The sequence below is a fragment of the Rousettus aegyptiacus genome, unplaced genomic scaffold, assembly GCF_014176215.1.
Source record: "Rousettus aegyptiacus isolate mRouAeg1 unplaced genomic scaffold, mRouAeg1.p scaffold_m13_p_3, whole genome shotgun sequence".
NCBI classification, from domain to species: domain Eukaryota; kingdom Metazoa; phylum Chordata; class Mammalia; order Chiroptera; family Pteropodidae; genus Rousettus; species Rousettus aegyptiacus.
The window spans coordinates 3,814,827-3,839,611 of record NW_023416306.1 but is presented as its reverse complement, the minus strand read 5'-3'; the positions used below and the strand labels follow the sequence as shown (position 1 = coordinate 3,839,611).

The 24,785-nt window shown below is 61.4% G+C and overlaps 2 protein-coding genes across 8 annotated transcripts; one reads left to right on the top strand and one right to left on the bottom strand.

Annotated features, from left to right (window-relative positions):
- Positions 1-836: 836 nt before the first annotated feature.
- Positions 837-15,399, top strand: POMT1 (protein O-mannosyltransferase 1). Of its 6 annotated transcripts, none has more exons than XM_036239476.1 (19): positions 837-1,108; positions 1,789-1,939; positions 2,820-2,926; positions 3,067-3,117; positions 3,630-3,776; positions 4,523-4,634; positions 4,982-5,047; positions 5,134-5,533; positions 6,226-6,356; positions 6,731-6,826; positions 8,027-8,119; positions 9,659-9,755; positions 11,059-11,151; positions 11,401-11,521; positions 11,754-11,851; positions 12,395-12,508; positions 13,125-13,251; positions 13,836-14,013; positions 14,641-15,399. In XM_036239476.1, exons 2-19 carry the CDS (start codon positions 1,818-1,820, stop codon positions 14,813-14,815), a joined length of 2,328 nt encoding a protein of 775 aa, XP_036095369.1. In that variant the 5' UTR covers positions 837-1,108; positions 1,789-1,817; the 3' UTR covers positions 14,816-15,399. The 6 variants fall into 6 exon arrangements, with proteins under 6 accessions (XP_036095369.1, XP_036095368.1, XP_036095371.1 ...); XM_036239475.1 differs by lacking the exon at positions 837-1,108 and adding an exon at positions 1,503-1,630; XM_036239478.1 differs by lacking the exon at positions 837-1,108 and having other exon boundaries at positions 5,134-5,227; positions 5,378-5,533; positions 15,002-15,399.
- UCK1 (uridine-cytidine kinase 1) lies at positions 15,390-20,869 on the bottom strand. 2 transcript variants are annotated; one of them, XM_036239479.1, is made up of 8 exons: positions 20,642-20,869; positions 20,070-20,229; positions 19,184-19,280; positions 18,888-19,030; positions 18,704-18,798; positions 17,008-17,056; positions 16,295-16,485; positions 15,390-16,259 (listed from the first exon to the last, which is right to left on the bottom strand). In XM_036239479.1, the coding sequence occupies exons 1-8, from the start codon at positions 20,747-20,749 to the stop codon at positions 16,041-16,043; spliced, it is 1,062 nt and encodes a 353-aa protein (XP_036095372.1). In that variant the 5' UTR covers positions 20,750-20,869; the 3' UTR covers positions 15,390-16,040. The 2 variants fall into 2 exon arrangements, with proteins under 2 accessions (XP_036095372.1, XP_036095373.1); XM_036239480.1 differs by having other exon boundaries at positions 16,117-16,259; positions 16,295-16,508; positions 20,642-20,862.
- Between the last annotated feature and the right edge of the window lie 3,916 nt (positions 20,870-24,785).

Below are 24,785 nucleotides of genomic sequence, written 5' to 3'. Positions count from 1 at the left end.
GGAGGACCAAGCCGGGCAATCATCCCCAAGCAAGTTTAACGTTTCCCACAAGAAAAACAGTCCCCCACCCTGCCCGCCTCCCGCAGATTCCTTTTAAGCCTCTTGACTGGAAGAACGGGACCTGGGCGTCTTCCAGCTCCGCCACCACACCCACCCCTTGGATTCACTGGCCCTCGGGACAGTGGTCACAAAACTGCACGAGGAGCCTGGCCCTGAAGAAGGCAGCGCCTGCCTCGCTCCTCCCGGGGCCCGGAGCGCCCTCGTGCCACAGTGGGGTGAGCCCCAGCTCCCTCCGTCTCTACAACGTCAGCTAAGTCGTATGTAACCTTCACTATGTGCTTAACCGGTGTCATCTAATGCTGGTTTGCCAACGTGAAGAGAATCCTTGCGAGCCGTAAAGACCCGTAATTCCAGTTATTAACTGCAGTGGCCTCTTTCTCGGTATTAACATGCACGTAGACGACCGGGTCAAGAAGAGGTAGGGATGGAGAGAAGTGTCCTGTAGGCGACCCGTTCCACTGAGGACGCGGCAGTGCGTCCCCTTAACCCAAGGTGCAGCGTCCGGCGGCAGAGCGGGTCCGGACAGGCTCGCGCGACACGATGGGTCCGCGCCACACCGAGCAAAACGCGGAAGCGGCCCCTGCTTCGAAGGTACTTGTGTGTCTGGTGCGTATAGGAATCCTGGGACGCCACAGCCGTTAACACGCGAGAGAAAGGGGACGAGGCTTAACGAGCGGCGAGCGACCGGCGGCGCACGCGCCGACCCCGCGCAGTGCGCACGCGCCGGCCCCGCCCCCGGCGTGCCCCGCAGACCCGGCGAGTCGAGCGCCGAGCAGGGCGGCGCCGCGGCGGAGTGCCGAGCGGCCTCGCCCCCGCGCGCACGGCGGGGCCCTCCAACCGTCCGCGCCTCCCGGCGGATCCCAGGCCTGGCCCGGTGCAGGGAGCCGCTCTGCCGGGACTCGAAGAAACGCGACTACGTTTGCGGCGCCTGGGACGAAGGCCCAGTCGGGACCCCGGGGAGTCAGCGCGGGAGGCGCGTGCGCAGCCTGCGGAACGGCCGGGCCGGGGCGTCGCGTCCCGCCCTGACGGGGGGCGGGACCGAGGGCAGGTGCGCCGGGGAAAGCGGGGTGTGGTCAGGGGCAGTTTCGGGTGACAAATGGGTAGTCTCGGACAGGTGCTCCCAGAAAACAAAGGGTAACACCCAGGGGCAGATGAAACCTTTGGGAATGATCATGGCCCGGGCCAAATGCAGCCCGCGGGTGGGGGAGAGGGAGTGCCCGAGAAGAGGGGCGGCGGCCTGCCACTGGGTGTGGAGGGGGCGTCCAAGGCAGATGTAGCCCTAAGAGAAGTGGAGCTCAAGCGAAGATGAAGCCTCAGGGAGGAAACAGGGGTGCCCGGGGTGTCTTAGCTCTGCAGCAGGTGCAGATGCGCCCTCAGGGTGAGAAGGGGATGCGGGGGGATGCTGCTGCCCCAAGAAGGGAAGAGAGGTAGATGCTCAAGGCAGATGAGGCTCTGAGGCCCAGAAGGCCGAGGTCACGCAGCTGTAAGCCGGCCACACTCCCCAGGCGGGGGCTGGAGAGGCCTCACAGGAAGCACGCAGCAGGTGTGTGTGGACCCAGTTGCTGAATGAGTGAGTATTCGGTCTTGAGATTCCTGAATTCCCACCTGGCTGGGCGGCGGAGGCCTCCTGACTCTCAGCAACCCCACAACGTGGTTCTCCCTGGTGCCTCTGTGAGCCTTCGTGGTTCGCCCCCATCTACTGAGGACAGCTCTTCCTTTCTTTTCCAGGGATCCTGCCAGTCCTGCATTTCTACAGCATGTTGGAGTTTTTGCAGCGCCCGGTGGTGGTGACAGCTGATGTCAACTTGAACGTCGTGGCCCTGACCTTGCTGGGGTTACTAAGCCGACTGTGGCAACTCACCTATCCAAGGGCTGTGGTGTAAGCCAAACAGTGCCATTCAGGGTGAATAGGGAAGAGCTGTGATTTCAGTGTGGTGACAGGAAGTGCCTTTTTAAGTAGCGTAAATGGGGTAGTGAAATTCCGGGCTTCTTGATGATGGGTGTTTTAGAGGAGAGACTGGTCCATCCCTGGGAAAACCCCTGCCAGTCCACCTGCTCGGTCTTAGCTCTGCAGTAGGTACAGTAGCCTCAGGTGACCATTTAAAACCTGGAGAGTGGAGGATGGAAGCTTGAGGAGTTTGTTCTCATTGACCTTAGCTTGTCCTTCATCATAATGAGAAATGATTATCTTTATTTTCAAAAAACTGTTTATTATCCAATTAATACATGGGTCCCTTTTTGTTTTGACATTTTATTATGTAAAACATCAAATGTGTACAAAAGTAGGGAGAATAGTATAATGACCCCCTCACCAGGGAACCCATCACCGAGCTTCAACTCACAGCCACCCCCTCTCCCTGCACTGGGGTTTGTTTGTTTGTTTTGAAGCAAATCACAGACATCATTGCATTCATTAATAATTCAGTCTGCAGCTTTAAAAGATCTGGATTCTTAAAAACCAGACAACCACAGAGGCATTTTCAGGCCTGAAAAGACAGCAGTTCCTTCTTGTCATCAGCTGGAAACCTTTGTTGCCGTTGGTTACGTGTCTCCCTTTTACACCTGCAATGGTTCCAGGGACACCAGGTCCAATCTGGACTTTTAGCCACAGATGTGCTGGTGGACAAGAGGATTAGCCTCGCGTCCCTGAGGCCTTTCAGTAGGCCGGCTAATGGTACGCCCCTAAACCAAAAACTGGGGAGAGCGCCTCTTGTACACAGCTAAGATTATGGAGAAATGTGACCTGTTTTGTTTCTCAGCTTCGATGAAGTATACTATGGGCAGTACATCTCATTTTACATGAAGCGGGTCTTCTTTCTGGATGGCAGTGGACCACCATTTGGCCACATGCTGCTGGCCTTGGGAGGTAGGGTCCCTTAAAACTTCTTGAGGGCAGAAGCCACATCTTATTTTTTATTTACCACTGTTTTCTTGTCACCGGCCACAGTTTGGCACTCCTGAAATATTGCTGGAAGGCATCATTACTGGTTTATTCTTTTTTTTTAGGTTATTTAGGAGGCTTCGATGGTAACTTTTTGTGGAACAGAATTGGAGCAGGTAACAGATCCTTGTCACTTCCCTTGTTAACATGCACATATTAGAATGCAGGTGGTGGCTTCCACGGGAATTAATGGCGGTGGTTTATTAATGAGTCTAGAGCCTGATAAATTGAGTACAAGTGATTTTCCAAAAGCCTGGGAAACATGTTAGTGATTAGTTAGAATAATTAATTTATTCCTACTTTTGTGGTACACAGAATACACTATGTAGCAGCTGATTGCGATTATCTTCTGTGGGTTTAAATTTTGTATGTTGCCACAGAGGTTTGGGAATTGGGCGGGATACACTTGTAAATACAGCATCAGCTAGTTCAGATCCTTGGCTGTCATTTCCTGTGCCAATGGGAGCTGGTCCTCGACTGTATGAAGCTCATTTGAAAGCCCCAGACTTGCACACGCAGTCCTTGACGGGGTCCTGTCTTAGGAATTTCATCTTGGAGTCCATGTGGAAGCACCTGCGGCCTGTCGCGGGCTGCATGGCGCACTCACCCCGCGGTGCTTGCTTTCCAGAGTACAGCAGCAACGTGCCTGTGTGGTCGCTGCGCCTGCTGCCGGCCCTCGCGGGGGCCCTGTCAGTCCCCATGGCCTACCAGATCGTGTGGGAGCTTCGGTTTTCCCACTGTGCCGCCATGGGAGCTGCTCTGCTCATGCTCATCGGTAAGACCCGGGCTGGCCTGCTTCCGTGTGGCGTGGGGAATGACTGAGCCCTGGCCTCCGGTACGTTCCCACGTGTGGCCCGCAGAGCTCGGGTTAGTGGATAGGCCCCTGTGGCAGCTTCCACTCACAGGACGGAGGAGGCTCATCCGGTCCCTCCACGTTCAGCCCTGGGAGTCACCCCGCTCCCAGAGTGGGCTGCGGAACTGGTGGGTGGACAGCATTAGGAGCTGCGGCCACATGAAGCAGGTAGCTCCAGCAGCAAGCCCAGGTGTTCGCACACCAAATCTGTCACTCCTGACAACCTCCATGGCTTCGTCACCTCCCAGGCCCCAGCCAGCTGAGAAGGACTGCGGAGGGTGTGGGGGGTAGTCCTCAAAAAGGGCCTTTCAGCCCAGGCTCATGAACAAATGACATTAGCTCCCATGCAGAGCTAGGTGTTTGTTGAGTGACAGCTCGCGTTGAGGCCCTGCACTGATGGCGGCCCGCGGAGGTGGTGTCATTTCTGCAATCGAGAACAGGCTCAGAAAAGTTCAGTGACCTGCCCAGGTCACACAAGTTTCAGCAGGCGTGACTCACTCCTAGGAATCTGCCTTCACGATTCTGGAGCCTGTCCCCTTTCAGCCACCCTGAACTTCCCACCTTCACCATCCGCGACATTCGGAACGTCTGCTTCTCTGTGTGGGCGTTTTCATCTTCACACGTTAGCTCTGTTTTCGTGTAACTGACGTATGTCATCTTTCCAACAGAGAACGCTCTGATCACTCAGTCGAGGCTGATGCTTTTGGAATCGGTGCTTATATTTTTTAATCTGTTGGCCGTGCTGTCCTACCTGAAGTTCTCCAACTCCCAAAAACACAGGTATGGAAAAGGGGGCGTGTCCTTCCTAGTCGGTGAGGAAAGGAGAGTCGGTGGTTTGTCCGCCGGAGAAGGGCCGATGCCTCTTCATGCTGGGAGCCGCCTGCTCACCGTCTCGGCCGCCTAGACTGGCCTTGGGCCTATGATTTCATAAACAAAGCCTCGCTTTTCTGTAACTTCGACCGACTGGAGAAACGTCTGGCCGAATAGAGAAATTGCCGAGCCTGATGTTGTGGGTGGCGGGGGTTCGTTTTTCTTGCACCTGAAGCTCAGTACAGCCCCCGACGCCAAGAGGTGTCTGAGACGCTCCGGGAGCTGTCCCCGGCTCTGCCCCTCTGCTTCGCCCCCAGGCCCTTCTCCCTGAGCTGGTGGTTTTGGCTGACGCTGACGGGAGTGGCCTGCTCCTGCGCGGTCGGGTGAGTGTGGTCCGTGGCCCGCGGCAGCGCCCGCGCCCTCCCCGCGCCGCGCCTCGCTTTGACGTCCTCCCCGTCGGTCTTCGCAGCATCAAGTACATGGGTGTTTTCACGTACTTGCTGGTGCTCGGAGTCGCTGCCGTCCACACCTGGCATCTGATAGGGGACCGGACTTTGTCACACGTGGGTGCTAATGGCGAGTGCGGCGCGGCCGGCCGGTGGGGTGCGGAGGTGGGTGGGGCGGGGGCGTTTGGCGGACGGGCCGGAGGGCAGCCTCGGGCGAGCCGCCCCGTCGGCGCCGCGGCGTGGACACAGCCCCCCCTCCCGCGGCAGGTGCGCGTGCTCTGCCACGTGCTGGCCCGAGTGCTGGCGCTCGTGGGCGTGCCGGTCGCCATGTACTTGCTCTTCTTCTACGTCCACCTGATGCTGCTCTACCGCTCTGGGCCCCACGACCAGATCATGTCCAGCGCCTTCCAGGCCAGCCTGGAGGTAAGCAGGGGCCAGGCCGCCTCGGGGCCCCGCAGGCTCAGACGTTCCGATGTGAGCTCCGTCCAGTGAGCACTGGAGGGAAACCACAGCAGGGGAGGGGGACCCGCTTCCGTCTGTGCGCGTGACTGTGACTGTACTGACGGCGTGGGGTTCGCGCAGGGCGGGCCCTGCCCCGGTGCCCCGCGGGAGACCCGCGGGTGACCTGCGGCGGGTCCCGCAGCCCCCGGGCAGCTGCACGCGCTTCAGAGGGCAGGCTCAGCTCGCCTTCACGCATCCGAACTCTACAATAAGGGTAAACTGCGCCCTTGGAGGTGGTTAGGAACGTAGGCTCAAGTCAGACGGACCTGCTCCTGAATGCGGGCTCTGTCGACGCCGGTTCGGTGTGTTTGGGTGAATTTCCTAGCTCACCCAAGTCTCGTGTTCTCAGTTGCTGTCATCACGGGTGCTGGGCAGGGCGACGGGAGGGGGCGTGTGGGCGGCTCAGCCGAGCGCCTGGCCCCAGGGCATGTTCAGCCAGTGGTGGCTGCAGTCACGGCTCCGTGATGTGATAGGACAGGGTCACGGCACGTGCCGTCACAGCTCCTTACGTAGTAGTGATCGCCCCGCGGGGAGGGGCCGTCAGGGAGGCCAGTGGGAGTCTCTCTCTCTCTCCTCTCTCTCTCTCACTTTCCCCGTTTCTGCTTTTGTCTTAGGGAGGGCTAGCTCGGGTCACACAAGGCCAGCCACTGGAGGTGGCCTACGGTTCCCAGGTCACTTTGAAGAACGCCTTTGGCAAACCTGTGCCCTGCTGGCTTCATTCTCACCAGAGCACCTACCCCATGATGTAAGGAAAGTGACCGTTTCAGTCGGAAGGCCATGAGAAGTTCTTGCATATTTTTACTGTCGCCAATGTTCACTCTGTGTGAGGGGGTTTGTGAGACTTTGAGCTCTTGGCCTGACGGTCAGTGAGTCTCCTGCGTGTGAGCCAGTGAGGGGCTTGCCGAGCACGGGCCCGGGCTCTCCCACACCCGTCACTAGTGACGTGGGTGCTGCCTGGGGGCTCCCTGCCCTAGCCCCTCTTCCGTCGAAACTTCCTGTCTGTTTATCCTTACTTGCCCGGCCCCTGGCTGGGCGGGGGTTATATGGACGTCGGGAGAAGGGCCCGCTGGCCCCTCGCCGACCCCCTGCAGACACATCTCTGTCGGCTCCTTCACGCAGATACGAGAATGGCCGAGGCAGCTCCCACCAGCAGCAGGTGACCTGCTACCCCTTCAAAGACGTCAACAACTGGTGGATCGTCAAGGATCCCGGGAGGTGCGTGCAGGTCCTGGGGCCCTGGGCAGGGCGCGCTGCTTTTTCTCCTTTTCATTCAAGTACGGTTGATGGAGCTCACCTCCTGGCCTGGCCAGACGAGGCCCCCGGGCGCTGTCCCGGGCCCTCCTGTCTGTCCACGCTCCCTGCTGGAAGCTTTGCGTCCAGCTCTGTGTCGGGGTTAGCTCATTCAGAAATGCACCCAGTCTCCGCTCCCGACTGCTTTGCAGGCCTGTCCCAAACTCCCCCCCCACCCCGTGCCACCTCCCCGCAGAAATGAGAACCCCCTCTCGAAAGCCAGAGGGAGGTCTCTCTCATCCTTCCTCCCAGCACCCAGTCCAGCAGCCCTTCCTGTTGGTGGTGCCTCTGAACGAGACCCCAAACCGTCCAGGTCCCCCTCCCCCCTCCCCCCTCACCATCTACTTCCACCTCCCCCAGCACGGACTTCAGCAGCCCCCCGAGCGGTCTTTTAAAACATAGGTCGCTGTCCTGCTCCAGCCCCTTCCCGGGCTTGCCTTGCTCCCACAGAGCAGCTGAGACCCCTCACGGTGGCCCGTGCGGCCCGCCGCTTGGCTGCAGCCTCCTTCCTGCTCACGAGACTCGCTGGCCTCTGCACTTCTAGGAAGTGCACTTTGCCTGGAACGACCCCACCCACGGGCTCCTCCGAGAGGCTGCCTCGGTCGCCCTCCAAGGCCCCGCGTTCTCGTCTGTCACTGTCCCGTGGGCCCCCTTGTACACCGTCGTCACACAGCCGCCGACTGTTGGTTTGGTTGCGCACCGCCTTTTCCGCTTACTGCAGTGCCAGGGCAGTGGCCCGTGGCCTGGCTGTGCAGCCTTGTGCTCGGCTCCTGGCCCAGCATCGAGGCCCGAGGGGCCCTGTGTCCACTCTCGCTGAGCGGGCGTTGAGCAGAAGTGCATCTCTTGGAGAAGGGTTTCTGAGCATCACAGCACGTGTAGCGTCGTGGCATTCGTAGATAACAGAGCAGCTGAAATATGATCGTGGCCCACGGGACCACGCGTGAGCTTGGAGCATGACTCCAGGTTTCAGAAGAGAGCGGGACAGACGTCTGCGTTCCGTGTCACCCGCGTTCCCCTTGTCGGCGGTGCAGAGTGGCTGGGCGGTGGCCTCGGAGCCCTGCCGCCGCGGCCTGCGGTTGCCAAGGGCGCCGGGCTCGCCGGTCCAGCCAGCCTGTGTCTCCCCAGGCACCGGCTGGAGGTGAGCAGCCCGCCGAGGCCCGTGCGGCACGGAGACGTCGTGCAGCTGGTGCACGGCATGACCAGCCGCTTCCTGAACACGTGAGCCCCGCGTCCCCGCCCAGCTCCTCCCCGCCCCCCGGGCCCGAGCAGCAAGCAGCGAGCAGCGTTTCGTGTCCTGCTGCCCTCGAGGTTGGGAGGGGACCCCCCCCCCCAGTGATGGCCACAGAGGGGAGGGCCAGAAAGGAAGCGGAGCCTGGGAGGGTTTGAAAGGTGCTGCTGCTGACGGGAGAGTGGCCAGGCGCCGGCCGCGCAGGACGAAGTGTGGGCGCATCTGCCAGCGGTGCCCCCAGGGTGTTCGTGGGGCCCACGGGACTGCGTGGGGTCACGTACACGAAGTCGCAGGGCCTTTACAGACTGGCTCTTGGCCCTTGCCTGGCCTGACCTCTGAGCAGCTGGCACACCGATGTGCCCAGCTGCCCCTCGCTGCGCCCAGCGTCTTGGGTCACCACATGGCATCCACGACCCCGCAGCTCCCTGCGAAGGCCACGCTGCATGCAGCCCAGCTGGGCGCCAAGGGGCCCCTCGGGCACCGTCCTCGATCTCCTCATCTCCTCATCTCAGCAAACCTTGCCGTCTCGGATACGGTCCCTTCCTGTCCTCCCACCGCCCCAGCCCAGGCCCCGTCCCTTCCTCCCGTGGTGTTGGAACCGGCTGTCTCGCAGCTTTGAAAAGCACACGGTCTGCTCACGTCCCTGTTCTGCCAAAAGCTCTCTAGGGACTTCCACAGTGTGACAGTCACACTCAGAGTAACGTCCCCACCTCTGACCTGGCTGCAGGGCCCTGGTGACCTGGTGAGCTCCAGTCACCCTGGCCTTCCTGCTGCTCCTGAAATGGCCGGCCGCAGCCCTGTGCCCCTCGGGGCCTCCGCCACACTTGCCGTGTGTGTCCGGAATGTTCTTTGACTCAGATCCCCCGTGGCCCATCACTCAGCTTCATTCCAGCGTCAGCTCAAGTGTCTCCTCGCCGAGAAGCGCTCCTTGCACACCTTCCCGTGCGTCCGGCTGCATTCACAGTGCTCACAGCCGGGCGCCGCCTTGTCCGTGGCGCGTGGCCCGTCTCTCTGGGGGGCGAGGACTGTCCTTTAGCCCCCCGCGGGGTCCACAGCCCCTCAGTGACACGTGGCGCACACGCAGCACGGTGGAGGGGACGTGGTGTTTGTGGGCGTCTGGGCCTCACCTCACAGAGGGTCCCTTGGCTTCCAGCGATACCTTTGGCGCCTCAGCTGTGTCCGAGTCCTGGCGTCAGGGTCAGGAGCCGCCGGCCTGCAGGCGGCTGTGCTCTTGGGGCAGTGGGCACCTTCCTGGGGACTCGGTTTGTTCTCTGAAAGTGGCATGGGGTCACCTGCACGGTTTAGACTGTGCCTGTGAGATGCCACCCATGTGTACTTTCCCCCGGAACGTGGCTACGGCAGTTGCTACTTTTTTGGGGTTTGCTGATCGCCAGGCCCCTAGGGCAGTAGCGACTCTGGCCAGTTGTCCTTTGAGGCTGAGCCGCTTTGCCTGTGAAGGCGGCTTTCCCCCCTGGGGAAGCGGGCGGCCTTTCAGGGCGTGGGGCCCTGAGCGTCGTTCGGTCTTCCAGGCACGACGTGGCGGCCCCCCTGAGCCCCCACTCGCAGGAGGTGTCCTGCTACGTGGACTACAACATCTCCATGCCTGCCCAGAACCTCTGGAGACTGGTGAGTCCCGCCGGGCAGGCCGGGCCCGGGGCTGCCAGCACACACGCTGGCGCTGCTCCGACTCGCCCGTAGGGCGGTCCCCGTGCAGGTGCACAGTCAGGTCAGTGGTGTCCGGGCCCAGAGAAGCTGCAGCCCAGACCTTTTCACGGGGAGCAGAGACCACTCCTTCTGCGGACCGTGGGAACTGGCGGTTCCTGGGTCAGGACGGGTTCACAGATGGTGGCAAATGCCCCGTGCTGGGCTCTGGGTGCTGGTCATCCACTCACCCTCAAGACCAGGTCACTGACCACGTGCCGTCAACCGTGGCGCGTCTCCCATCCACCCCCGCTCGGCAGTGACAAGTGCCCTCGTCACTGGGTTTCCTGGGGACTCCCCTTTCCTGGGGCAGCTGGGCTGGTGGCCACCTTCCTGCAAGTGACCCGGGGAAAGCGGGCCCCCCCGGAGTGCCCCTCGCCCTCCAGAGCTGCACACGGCGTCCTGGCCAGGGGGCAGGAGGAATGACATGTGAGCAGACCACGGGGCCGTCCGAACTCAAGGGCGTGAGCACGGGTGCAGCCTCGGGCCGCCCGCGCAGCAGTGCTGGGGCCCCCACGAGAGTCAGACTCCCCTGCAGCCTCCAGCAGGCCCCGCCTAACGCACCCCCACCCCGTGCAGCTGGTTGGCCGTCAGCAAGGCGGGGGTCGGCGCCCCGCTTCCGTGCGTGGGGGCTTGGCCCGCTGCTCCGTGCTGCAGGTGTTGGGGGGTTTCTGCGCCAGTGCCCCCCACCCCGTCAGCCTGCCCTAAGAGTCCGTCCCCGTGCTGCCGGCACGCTGCTGAGGGCTCGTCCCCGATCCCTTCCCCCCTCCTCCGCAGCCCCACGGGGAGCAAGAGAGGGCAGCTGACGACCAGGCGTGCCCTCGGGCCCAGCTCCCGCTCAGCCCCTGGGTTCTCTGGCTCTCAGCTACGTGACCTCACAGGTCATCATGAGGCTCGGATGACGCCAAGTGCTTTTCAGATGTTCGTTGTTTGTTGCCTAATGTCAGGAGTCCAGCAAGGACACCTCCCGGGGACAGTCCCTGACCTCTGTTGTGCCGTCCAAGCCCTCTGGGTGGACAGGCATCCCAGACCGCAGCGGGGGCCGGGGGCCCTCGGGCTGCCCCGTGCTGCCCGTGCGTGGCTGTCACGGCGGCTCAGCCCACCCGCCCTGCAGTCGCACGCCCCGCCCCCGGCCAGCCCGGTGCCCGTGGTCGGTGGCTGGCCTTTGCGTTCGTGCGGGAGGGGCCCTGGGGCACGAACGCGAGCTGACCGCCAGCATGCGTGGCAGGACATCGTGAACAGAGACGCGGACACGGACGTCTGGAAGACCATCCTGTCTGAGGTGCGCCTCGTGCACCTCAACACCTCTGCGGTCCTCAAGGTACCCGCGCTGTCCGCGTGACTCGGCCTGCACCCGGGCCCCTGGGACCCGGGCGCCCGACTCTGCTGGACCGCACCTTCCGCGGCAGGGCGTTCGCCGGACGTCGATACTGTGGGTCACCCCAGAGACGGCGGGGGGAGTGGGGAGTCCTCGTGACTCAGCCCTGAGCCCTAACGGGCAGACCCGCGGTGGGGGTGACCAGGCCGGAGCTTTCCCGTCACGGCCTTTGGTCCACCGTCTGCCCTCCAGGTGAGCGGGGCGCACCTCCCCGACTGGGGCTTCCGGCAGCTGGAGGTGGTTGGGGAGAAGGTGTCGCGGGGCCACCACGAGAGCGCCGTGTGGACCGTGGAGGAGCACCGCTACGGCAAGAGTGAGTCCCGCTGCGAGCGCCCGCGCTCCGCCCCCACCCCAGGGCCCCTGCGCACGCCAGGTCAAGCCCCTGGGAGCCCGAAGCTCTGAGTCACCCGTGGCTCCGCGTGGGGGAGGCCGAGCCGAGTGCCGGGGTCGAGGGGGGTGTTGGAGGGCGGGGAAGCCAGCTGTCTGTGGTGACCCCCTGCCCCGGCCCCACTCTCGTTCCTTTGGGTTCCGGTGTGTTCCGTCAGGCCAGGAACAGAAGGAGAGGGAGCTGGAGCTGCACTCGCCCACCCAGATGGACATCAGCAGAAACCTGAGCTTCATGGCCAGATTCTCAGAGCTGCAGGTGACCGCGGAGGGAGGCGGGACTGCTCTCCGGGCCGGCTCTGTGGGATTCTTACCTTCCCAGCTCTCGTCTTTGAGCTGGGACCTGACCCAGCTGTGAAGGAGCGTGGAGCTCCCTCTGCTGTAAGTGGCCAGCACAGCACTGTGGCTTCGCAGTCAGGGGGCTCTGCGGCCACGGAGCATTGCCACATTGCCAGGGTACATGTCAGGGTCCCCCAGTCAGGTCAAATGGGCCCTGGTTAACATAGTGGATCCCTAGAGCCGTCAGGACCACAAATGCGGGGCCCCGGATCTGAAAGTGCCCTTAGCACCAGGGCCGGTCACTTTATCTGCCGACGAGGTGACCGAGCCCCTAGGGCAGGCTATCTCTAAGGGTCACAGCTCGGTTAGAATCGGGTCTCCTGAAAAACGTGCCCGTCGGCCCCGCACACCATTGCCGCATGACCCAAAGAGACCCGAGGTGGACGGGCCGCTGGAGGGGCAGCGGTTTGCTGCGACCTCTGACCGGTCCTGAGTGGCGAAGGCCTCTCTGGCTTTGTCACAGTGGAGGATGCTGACGGTGAGGACCGACGACTCGGAGCACAAGTACAGCTCCACGCCGCTGGACTGGGTCACCCTGGACACCAACATCGCTTACTGGCTGCACCCCAGGACCAGCGTAAGTGCAGGGTTGGCGCCGCGGCAGTCGGAGCCTCTCGCGCCCCGAGGTCCTCTGCTGCCCGCCACGTCCAGGCTCCGCACAGCGTCCGCACGAAGGCCTGTGACGTGCTGTTCTGTAACTACGTCGGCAGCACAGGGCCGTTACCCCCCCCCCCCGACACCGAAGCGTGAGCTCACGTCTGCGTGTCAAAGGCGGCCTGGCTCTTCTGCTTTCGTGGGGGCACATCGTCCTTTTCCACCGAAAGTGGTTTTTAAAATGTCCTCCGAGTTCCCGCACGGGACCTGGCCTCTGAGCCTCTGAGCCGTTGGCTCTGTTCACACGTCCGGTCCCTCCACGCCCTGGAGCGACGGGGTGCCAGCCCCGCCCGAGCCGTGCTCAGTCGTGCAGAGGACCAGCAAGAGTGAAAACCCTCCCCACCCAGAAGAGCCAGCGAGCACTCGGGAAGCCGGGCCCCAGAGGCCCTCGGCTGCCTCGCTCTGCCAGTTCCTCCGGGGACAGCCCTGTCGTTATAGAGCACTACGGCACTTTTGGCACGGGCCCCGTCGGGCGCAGGGCTGGAGGGCGCTCCCCGGGGGCGGAGGGGCTGCTGACAGCGTCTCCCTGTCGCTCGCAGGCACAGATCCACCTGCTGGGGAATGTCGTGATCTGGGCCTCGGCTGGCCTGGCCACCGTGCTCTACGCCCTGCTCTTCTTCTGGTACCTGCTCAGACGCCGCAGGAACATCTGTGACCTCCCCGAGGGTCAGTGCAGGTCGCCCTACGGTGACCTTTTTGTCTCTGCACCCAGGGAGTTTATTCCTGTACCCCTAGAGACAGGGCGTTGCAGTTTGGCTCCCCCGTTGCTTTCATGGCTTCTCCAGCGAGCTTCAGGAGGTGCCCCGTGGAGCAGGACAGGGGCACAGCTGCGGTGCCCATCACCGCGGGCCCTGGCGATGGCTGGGCACAACAGCAGCAGCAGCAGCTCGGCCACGGGGGTGGTGGTTCGCCTGTCACAGAAACCCACCTGAAACCACCCTGAAACGGAAAAGGGGTGGACGCCCAGGCCAGGCAGGGCCCGGAGGCACCTTCACCCTGCTGTGCCCCCGAGTCCCTGCTCCACAGGCACTGAGGTCAGTGGGATCTAGTGACCGGCACGCAGAGGCTGGGCCTGGTCCTCAAGGGCCGGGGGAGGGCCCGACAAGAAGTCGAGGACTGGGAGCCTGTGCGTGTGACTTAGGGACAAGTCAGCGAGGGCCCGAGGCGGGCAAAGCATGGACAGGTGGGGCCCACGTCGGTGGCACTGGCTGAAGACGGCTTTCCCCCCCACCCCCCCACCCCCCGTCTAGACTGCTGGCTGCGCTGGGTGCTGGCCGGGGCCCTGTGCGTCGGAGGCTGGGCCGTGAACTACCTGCCCTTCTTCCTGATGGACAAGACGCTTTTCCTGTACCACTACCTGCCCGCACTCACCTTCCAGATCCTCCTGCTCCCTGTGGTCCTGCAGCACGTGGGCGACTACCTGTGCAGGTACAGGCCTCGCGGCCACGCCTCTCGGAGGTCCAGGGAGTCACCAGTGGCAGTTTCAGTGTGACGTGGAGTGGGTCACGGTCACGAGGGGCACAGAAGAGGTGCCACGGGGGCTGAGGGTGAAGTCGTGATTGGCTGGGAGGTGAAAGCAGCTGCCGTGGGCAGGAAGCGGGAAGGGCGGTCGCGGCTGAGACGACCAGGGACCGAGGCCAGGAACAGAGGGTGGCCGTGTGTCCTGGAGCAGCCAGTGGTTGCGGGACGGACGTTGTGGGGGGAAGGGGGGTGAACGAACGGAAAGCTGTAAACCAGGGAGCTGGAGGCCGGGGGGAAGGGCGTGGACTGGTTTCTGGTAGTCAGCAGCCTCCAGGTATCCCAGGAGGGCTGTGGTGTGATCACGCCGGCATCTGCGTTTAGACGGAGAAGGTTCTAGAAGCAGGCAAGTTAGGACGGCCGTGCTGGGTGCATGAGGCAGCATGCGAGAGGGCTGAGGATGAGGCAGCGGGTGGCAGGGGGAGCACGGGCCGGGCAGCCGACCGCGAGGGCGACAGGCGCTGAGCCGCCGTGAGGTGGCGGACACGGGGAGCAAGAGCCCGCCCTCACGCCGGAGCCCTGGTCTGGCGCCCGCAGGTCCCAGGTCCAGAGCGGCCTCTTCAGCGCCCTGGTGGTGGCATGGTACGCCGCCGCCTGCCACGTGTTCAACGCGCTGCGCCCGCTGACCTACGGCAACAGGTCGCTCTCACCCAGCGAACTCAGGGCCCTCCGCTGGAAGGACAGCTGGGACATCCTGATCCGGAAGCACTAGGACAGGACACGGCGAGGATCAGGGCCAGGCCGGGACGAGGGAGAGCCGTCTCTGCCAGGCTGCGTGTGACAGGCGGAGGGCTCCAGGCTCCAGGGACCCACCAGGCCTGGCAGAGGCTCTGTTCCGGTTTCGTTCTTAACAGCCTTTTGACAGGCACCTCATTTAAGCAAAGTTCGTTTTTTCCAGGAAGTGAGAACACATTCCGTGTCCACTAACTCCCAGGACATGCCGTGCTGAGCGGCTAGCACAGGACTCGGCCAAGGAGAAGAGGGAGTGGGCGGGCCGGTCCTGATGACGTGCAGGTGCTTCCGGTGCAGGTGCTTGGCTGGTGGGTCTGGTCCTTCCCGCTCGGAGCTGGAGGCCTGCTGAGCTAGGGACTCCCAGTCCCCAGGGAGCAAGTCAGTGTCGTGAGCCACTGGGGTGATGGGAGGTGGGCCTCCGGTCACGGTGGGTGACGCTTAAGTCCCCGTGGTTGTCGAGATGTGTGGGCAGCACCTTCAACAGTCAGGGTTTGTGTCACCCGTACGTTTTCTTGTCCTGCAGTTGCCTCTTTTGGTGTAATTAAAGAGACAAGTTGGCATTCGTATTGGTGTTATTTATTGATGATCCTCTCCAAAAAGAACATAATATGCTTGACAAACTGTCAGTCACCAGAAACCAGCCGCGGAGCTCTGCCACTTGGCCGATGCGTGTTACGTACTAGTTACAACTCAACGAAAGGAACCAGGATGCCCCCGGAGTTTGGCTGGTGGCAGAGGGAAAGGGGCACTTTGACAGAAATGGCCACCAGGTGGGAGGAAAGGCAAACTAGACAACACAGACCGCAGGGACTCGTGAGGCCACGGACTGGGGATGAGCGCGGGGAGAGGGGCTGGCTTTGGGCCGCACTAGGGCAGGCCTGTCCCAAGGCACCTGGACGCCCGCCCACAGGGAGACTGCCTTCTGTGACGCTGGTTACAAAAAACGCTTGTCCCCCAGGCTCCGCCACACCCCAAGGTCAGTGTACCAGATGGGGTCGCGGCCCACTACGGGGTCACCAAGGTGGGTTAATTGGTCGCAACTAGTACGGTGTTATGAAACAGAACGTTTGGACGTGGAGCATACAAAAAGGGAAGTGTTATCTGTTCACTTTGTTATATGCAGTGTGTGTGACAACCAGATCTCAGCAGAAAGTCTCTGGGATCGCTGTCAAAAACACCGAACGGCCGGGGTCCAGGCCGTCTCCTCAGTCTTCCCCAAAATGCACGACTCGCGTTGCTCCCGGAAGCAGCCACTGGGGGCTCACCGCGCCGCCTGCGCCATTCCCAGTGTGACCCAGGGACGTGACCCTCCGTGAGGGAGCAGGTGCAGACCCCGGAAGCCCTGCCAACCAACGTCCCAGCGAAGTGAGCTGGGGCGACGCGTCAGTGGGGAACGCCGACCCACCCCCGCCGGCCGAGCGCTCCTCAGTGGGGCCTGCTGCTGGACTCCAGGTGCGACCTGGGGTCCTGCTGGAGGCCGGGCGCCGCTCCTCAGTGGGGCCTGCTGCTGGACTCCAGGTGCGACCGTTTGCCGGGGGTCAGCACCGCGGGATGGTCTCCTGGCTCCGGAAACGTCCTCTTGCAGCTCCGGCCGTTGGGCCCTCCGCGGTGCCACTTGCAGAGGTCCCCGTTCAGAATGTCCTGGATGTGCTGCACAATCAGGTTGATGGCGACTGCGGCAGACAGACAAGGGCGGCTTGGCCACCTCCGCTCCCCCCGCGGCTGTGGCCAGAGCCAGGGCTGCCGTCGCTCGCCGGCCGCACCTGCCCCGGCCCCCGGCGCACGCGGCCAGGAAGCCCCGCTGGTTCCGTCCGCCCGGCGCCAGGTCTCGGCAGACGCGCACGTAGGGGCGGGAGCGAGAGCAGACCTTCCGCTTGGTCTGCGAGGGTTTGTGCTGACGTACAGCCCGGTTAAAGGGCTTTCGGGGGCCAGCGACTTCCCGCCCAACAGTTTGCTCTAACTATGTACTTTCTCACCAGCTTTACTGAGACGTGATTGACATGTAACGTGTCAGCTTAAGGCATACGGCACGTTAAACATGTTTCAAGTAGTTTAAACCTGTGCCGCACGTACAGACAGGCCTCACACTGAGCTGCTCAGCAGCGCTCTGGGCCGGGCCGGGGCTGCCCTGTGGCCCTGGGAGCAGGCAGAGCAGTCAGGTCTGGTCCTTACCCATGTTGTCGACCCCACGAGGGATTATCACGTCTGCGTACTTCTTCGTCTGCAAGGCAAAAAAGAGGGTTTCATAGGGATCTGTCCCTCCCCCAAGGTGACTTTACGCTGCTCAGGGCCAGGCTCGAAGCAATGGCAAGTGAGCACGTCCTGGGGTGCCCAGATGGCTGTGTCACAGGCAGGTGGGGGCAGGCAGGGATCTGGGGTGATTATCCACCAGGTGTGAGGGACGGTGCTCCAGGAAGTGAGGCAGAAGGCGGGTGGAGGCGGCCAGGAGAAATGGCATCTCTGCTGGCGTCTCGGAAACGCTCTTCTAGCCTGTTCCCACCAACACCGTTGCCAAGACAGCGACCTGTGCTAACAACTGAACTCACCGGCCGAGGGAAGCCTGGCACCCGCCAGGACTCGTGACATGCATCCCCTGCAGGAGCGAGCAGGACCCGACATCACGTCCTTACAAGGACGGCCACGGCGCCCACTCCCCCCTCAGCCACCCAGTCCCACGGTGAGCAACCTCACCGCTCTTCTAGGGCAGGGACCCCAACCAGATGCTGAGGAGGGGGACACACCCGAATCAGGCAAAGAGAGGTTGGGCCGGGTAAACACTGGCGTGCGTGGGATGGACCTACACGCCGTTTGGTGTTGCTGGCGTGCGGCTCTGGGCCAAGGAGGCGGGCAGCTGTCTGTGGGCAGCGGCGCCCCAGGGAAGGCGTGAGCACACAGGGCCTGGCTGCCCGGTGGGGCGCAGACACAGGCTGAGGGGGAGCAGAGCGTGAGCCCAGCGAAGGGCAGAGAACAGTCTCAACAGCCAGCAGGGGGCGGGGAGGGACGTGGCCAGCTCAGACTCAATGCGTGAAGGGGGAGAGGGAGGCTCAAGGCAGTTCCTGGGGCCGGGGCCAAGGACAAGCACGGCGCTGCCTCCACGGTCAGGTTTGGTGTCCACTGTAATAGTCCATTTAGTTCCCTAGTTACTTTCCAGAACGCGAATGTAAAATTAAGTGTTTTTTTACAGCGGCACACAGCTCATTTGCCCTACTTAATCTAAAGCAGGAATCCTGGTTTTAATTTCTTTGTGCTGTATTTTTACCTCCAAGAAGCAAAATATTATTAAATTTCCCTTTAGAACATTCCAGTCTGAGTAGAGCCGCAAGTCCTGTCTAGTTAGCAAAGTGACGGGGAGGAAAGGACGCACATCCACACGGCCGAGCGCGTCCTCTGCCAGGCAGCCGGACCTCCACGCCAGCCGGGAGCAGTGGGGGGGGGCCGGTGCGGGGGCGCTGAGCACCTGCTACACGCCAGGCGGTGTTCCTGGCCGCAGACAGATGAAATCCCTTCCTACATGGAGATCGCCCTGTGAGAGGGCGGGGAGTGAGCAAGGGTCCAGGCCCATCAGATGGCGAGAATCACCCTGGGGACACAGCAGGCCGGAGCATAGTTCTCTGGGGGCCATCGGGGTCACGGGGAAGGCAATGCAGGTGACCTGGCTGAAAGCCAGCAGCAAAGGGATGTGCCTGCGGGGGGCAAGGGTGGAGAATCTCTGAGAGCTGGGGACCACTACCTGGGTACTTGGGTATAAGATGCTAAATCCATTTATAAATCAGAGCACGATCACCCACATTTGGCTCCCACAGAATGGGTAACACGTGTCATTCAGAGAAGAGACAGAAGCATCCCCAAGTGAGCAAAAGGTGGGTACCGGCAGGCAGAACTCCTCGAAGGCAGGCTTCACGAAGGTGGTGTACTGGGTCAGGATCTGCTCCAGGTCCCTCCCGCGGCTCACATCCCGGAGAACTGCAGCAGGACAGGACCAAGGCGGTGACCTTCAGGCCCTGGGACTCAGGACCGGCTGTGGCCAAGGGCGGAGGCTGCATCCCTCTTACCTCTTCTCGACAGCCTGACGTCAGAGTCAGTGTCCACAAAGAGGCGCAGGTGGAACATGTCCCGGATCTCCTGGCTGTAGAACACCAAGATGCCCTCGAACAGGACCACATCTGCAGGGTAGACTACCGTGGTCTCCGGTAACCTGTCCGGTGACAGCAGGAGACGGTCTCCAGGCCCCGCCTCCGTGGAGAAATGGGTCACGGGGGGAGAGGGTGTCCACAGAAACCAGAGGACCACGGCATTCTGAGTAATTCCGGAGGGGAGGCCCTCGCCAGCCCTGGGGCCCCCTGTTTACCTTGAGTGGGTCACAAAATCATAGGTTGGGACCTCGACGGTTTTGCCTTCCACGATGTTTTTCAGAGTCTTGTGCATCAAGTCATTATCAAAAGCATCTGCAAGGATGGAACAAAAGGCAAGGCAATCCAGGTGTCCTGGGGCAGGAGGGAACTCCCTCTGCTTGGGGTCAACCTCCCACGGCTGATGCCAGTGGGACCCATGACCCTAAGGAACACCTGGACTGGGAGCTGCCCCTACAGTTTCCATTTACAGAGCCCTCCGCAGTCCTGCAAACCACAGGGCAGACCTGTCCTTGCTGACCACGGCAGTGTCGCTGCCCAGGCTGTGGCCCCACCCAGAAGTCTGGACACAGGGATTTCCGGATCGGCTGCTGCTGGAACGTAGGTGGGTTAGGCATCTGTTTCTATTTCTGGAAAACCACCACCGAATGACCTCTTCCCATGTGCCCCGGCAAAGGTATGGAGATGGGAGCCAGCCACACAGCAGTCGTGGGCGGGGGCATCCTGGCCTCATCGACCCCATCTCCACCTGTTGCCCTGGCCCCCGACCAGACCCGGAATAGGAGACCTCAGGGCCTCTCTCTCATTTATCCACTGCTGGCCTCTCGGAGACTCTGCCCTGGGGCAGGTGGGGGAAGGGAAGGCCGCCTTGGACAGATGTGTGGCAAGTATCCCTAACAGTGGAAGGTAAGATATCTCCATGGTGATTCCAGAGGCCCCTGGGAGAAGACTTCCTGCTCAGTCTCCAGACCCGGGGAGCTCAGCAAAGGCCACCTGGGCCATTGCGTGGAACCACTCAGGTCTCTCTGCATCCCTGTGCAACCCTCGACCCACCCTCCGTGGTCTGCCCTCCTCCCCGGCCCACCTCAGGGTCTCTAGGTCTACCTGGGTGGTCGAAATTGTACTGTCCCTTCAAGGCCTTGGCCTTCTGGTCAGCAGTGAGGACCTTATAGAACCTGTCTTGGCTCAGGATGACCAACTTCCGCTGCCGGTGGTCTACCTCGTTCTGTCCCAGCAGCTCCATGATCTTCTCACACACAGTTGACTGGGAACACAGAAACAACACCCCCTGAAACCGCTCATCCCGCCATGGGGCGGGGGCCTGTCCTGGGTATGCAGCAGTCCCGCACGGGGCTGCCCGCTAGGTGGGCGACAGCAGGACTGGACTTGGCAGGAGGGCCGTGGGGCATTGGCAGGGGTGGCATGGACCTGGGGGCGGGGCGGGCAGGCTGGAGGGGAGGCTTTGAAGAAGCCCGAGGCAAGCGCCCCACTGCCTGCCTGCGACCCGGCCCAGGCCTGGCCCACCAGCGCCGCGGCCCCTCCGCCGAGTCCCCGCCCACGCCCGGGAGGGGGCGCCTCGGTGCTCTGGCCTGAGGCCGGATCTGGCCGCCCGGAGTCCCGGGGAGCCGGGGGCAGAAGGGACACGGCAGGCCCCGACGGGCCGCCCAGCCCCTTACCTTGCCGCTCGCCGTGCCGCCGCTCACCCCGATAAGGAAGGGCCGCTGGTGAGGCCGGTCCGCCTCGGGCACGGCGCCCTCGCAGTCGCCGCCTCCAGCCGAAGCCATCTCCGGCCCCGCTCGCCCGCATCGGGCTCTCCGCTGCCGTGGCCCTCCCAAACCTGCAAGCCCGGCCGCCCCCGCGCGAAGGTCGGAGACGGCCCCCCGGAGCTCCACTTCCGGGGGGCGCACGCCGCGGCGAGGGGCGGGGCGGCGGGCGCGCGCGGGGCACGGCGGGAGTTGTAGTCCGAGGCGGCCGCGGGCGCTGCGCGTGCGTAGGCCGGGCCCGGCTTCTGCCTGCCGGCGATTCCTGGGCGCCCCAGGCTCTTCGTGCCGCATGTTATCTGCGGAGGACAAAAGCCATTCTGTATCACAGAAGGCTGCGGGAGACTTCAGACGCTGGGCAGCCTCCCAGGCCGTGGCCCGCGGCCGGCCGAGAAGCTTCCCTCCATCCGGTCCCCCACCCCCACCCCCACCCCGGTGCCTGGGGCTGCAGGGCTGGCATGCAGGCGTGAACCAGCGCCAGGGCCGGCCGGTGGGAATCTGGCACCGGCTCTGCCGCCTCGTGTGCGGTCACGCCAACAGCCGGGCCTTCACGCCTCAGCACCTATCCGGTGCCCTTCGCTCCTGCCTCCACACGGGTCAGGTCACATTGCCTTAGCCCGCTTCCGCTCTCTCTCCAGCCCTTCCTCTACATTGGCCACCTGAGTTTCCTAACACTGCCCAGATCGTGTCACCCAGCCACTCCCCCTCTAGAGCCTTCACTGGCTCCCCCACTGGCTCCCGCAACAAGTGCCTCCTCACCCGCCCAGTGCTGGTGGGCGGATGTCATCGGATGACTTTTTTGACTCGGGCACTATGCAGGCAGTGAGCCAAGAAGGCAGAGACCCGGGTCTGTTGGTTTCTACCTGTACCCCCAGTGCCTGGACAGAGAAGGCAAACAGCGATATAATCAAACTGTAGCAATTCTCTCCCCACCTCCCCCCCAGGCACCAAGACTATCTGCAGCTCGCGCTCCTAATGCATTGTGAGCATTCCATGAATGTTTGATGATGCTGAAATATGATGCGGGAGAGACCAAAGTAACATGCAGACATCAAGCGAAGTCGCTGCTGTTGTAACTTCAGAGGTTTTCACCGATCTCAGAAGGGGTTACAAGCAGCTTCTGAAGATCAAGGGGAGGGGGCGCAAGGGGACTTATGCCTCCTGAGCCCTGTGGGCCTGGACAGAGAGAAGCTGATGAAGGGGCAGCTGGGTCAGCCACTTGTTAGAGAAACTTAGGCAGGAGCTCAAAACAGGGAGGACCATTTACCTGTTCGTAGGGAGTGTGGGTTAAGGGCCGGGCTCTGGGGTGAGAGTCGAGCTCAAACCTTGCCTCTCCTGAGCAGTGGGGACAATGGTATGACTTTGTTAAATTAACTTTTGTTAAGTGGAGCACAGGATGCTGGAAGGTGAGCGAGGGTCAACGACAGACCACAAGAGACATTGAAATGGAGAAATTGATTACTCACAGGTCCTGGAGGAAGTCCACAGCACGCCTCAAGGGGCCACACAGGGAGGTCAAGGCAGAGTGCAGACAGAGAGAGGCAGGACCTTGGGCGCACACCTTTATTAGAGTCTATGGGTGGAGTGTTGTGGGGTTCCCGGGCTAGGACTGGATTGGCCAATTCAAACCAAATAATGCCGTTCTGGTAAGCCGCTGGGGCTCTTATCTAAAGGGGTACATGAGGCACACAGGCATGGGGAGGCAGTGGAGACTGCTGACCACGGGGCTGTTGGAGAAAGCCTGTCGTCAGCGATTGTTGTGACTCTGGGCTGCTGCTGCCAAGGGCGTGCACGTGCGTGAAGACATTAGTAAGTTCGAGGTCCCTGCAGAGTGCGTGGCCAAAGTGGATACAGACACAGTACCAGGGAGTAGCTGAGCTAAACTCTGGACGGGGGAATAGCACGGCGAGGCCGCCGTGCCCAAAAGCACGCAGAGGGCTAGCACAGGGCCTGGCCACAGAAAGTGCCTGTCGGGTGTCCTCTTTGTCTGTCTGGCCTCCACGCCTCACAGTTAATCAACTATATGTCTTATCTTTGAGTTCCTGATGCTCTGGCCTCACAGACCCAGAGGGAGACTGCCCCTCCCTAGGCCAGCCAGTTCTTCCAGACAGCAAAGGGAGCTCACATGCAAACCAGCTACCCCCCCACCCCCCGCCCACTGCCTCTCTCCTCTCACACACGCCCTCCAAGCCTCCCCCACCCCCGGCCTGTACGCCTCCCTTCCGGACCCCACGTTTGCCTGGCTGACTCTACCCAGCATCCCTTCCCCATTGAGGCTCCGGTCCCTATGGACCAGGTGGGCCTAGTCTATGTTCTCAGTGGTCCCCATATTTCTTCTGGAAAGCACCTAACACAGCTTCAATTAAGTAGTAGATCCTACGAGCACCCGCGTGGTGTTCACACAGAGCGCCGAAGTGCCATGAGGACAGGGCAGTGGCTGGCTTGTTCGGCTGACCCTCTCTGCCATGTGCAGTAAGTAGTCCGTGCTGAATGAGGCATGAGGTTGAGACTTGCCATTTTGGGGTTTGGGTTTCTCAGAACCAGGGGAGACAGACCTTGTAAGAGTGATCGGTGACCACCCTCTGGGATTCTTTGCTCCTGTTTGTACCGATCCCCCACCCCAAGTTCACAAGAGCACGGGAACCACAGGCTGCCCTTCTCCCCTGGCCCCTTAGCCATCTAGCCACCCGCAAAACGCCAGCTCACTCCAATCATGTCCTTAAGCTCTTACCTAGCTCAAGCTGGCACTCAGCACTTAAAGAGTTGACCAGGTGCCTGACGTTTTAAGTAGTATTTCCTGTCGTTACCCTAATCACAGAAGTAGCCCATGCTCACGGCAGAAAAGGCATCCACGCAAATAAATGCACAGGAGTAAAGCTGGAATCACTCACAGCCCCTCCCCCAGGGAACACCTCGCTTCTGCATTCTGGGGCTTGCTCTTCTGGTCTGATACGTCTGTGGCTGGATAGCATGACAAGAAACAAGGTTCATTCCTTATCTTAACAGCAATAAAGGCTCGCAACGCCTCGAAGTTTCGGAAAGCAAAACCGACAAATCATTGAAGTTGTAATTAATAAAAGTTTACTGTGCACACACCAGACAGTTCTGAAACGGGGAGGGCTCAGATCAAAACGTGGAACGAGGCCTAGAGGTGCACTGTCATAAAGCCACTCACACGGTGAGGAGGCGATGACTTTATTCTTCCCACGGATGGGTTATGACAATGGAATTTTCCTCAAGTATAAGGAATCGGCTAGTGGTTACCTCACATCAACTTTGGGAAACTGTTTTTTGCTTATAATTCCAGAGGCATAACAAGAAAAGACCCAGGTCAAGTTAACCTTGCGGAGGAAGTCTACACTGCGCTTTCTACGAGGGAAACGACCGGTTTTGTCTGCTCAGGGAATGCTCAGGGCTGGTTTCCCTCTAGCTCCAATAACCCCTGCGATGCAGGTACCATCATTACCCCATTTTCCTGATGGGGAAATTGAGCAGAGTGACTACGTGGCCCTGAGTTTGAAATGATTTTTCAAATAAAAGGCTTTTAAAACCACTTGACAAGAAAGCACACAAAATAGAGTGCGTGACGGAAGAAAAAAAAACATTACCAAGAAAAACAACAAAAAAAAGTAGACTTTGAGCCAAATCGAAATTCTAACCGTGGAAAGTACAGACCTGACAATGTTTTGGGGAGCCTTTCGCCAGGGGTTCGTCTATGGTTTGAGTGTGATTGGGTGTACGCCTTCTTGGGGGGGGCGCCACAGATGAGACGCGCCCCCTCGGTGCCACGCCCAGGTGTCCACGGTGCCCTCCTGTGATGCTGACCTCGCTCGCCGGGTCCCCCACTGCGACCTCGCCGGCTTTCCCTTTGTGCTCAGTGCTTTGCAAGAGGCGCTCTGGGACTGCACAGGTGTGGTGTTGTGTTCGATCCACTTTCGCTGCTGAGTTCAGCGCCCGCTGGGGGGTCCTCTTGCCTGAGGCCGTTGTTAGCAGGAGATTAGCACTGGGACGTCCTAACGGTGGTTTTCTATCTCCCTTATTCCCTCCACTGTCATAGGTG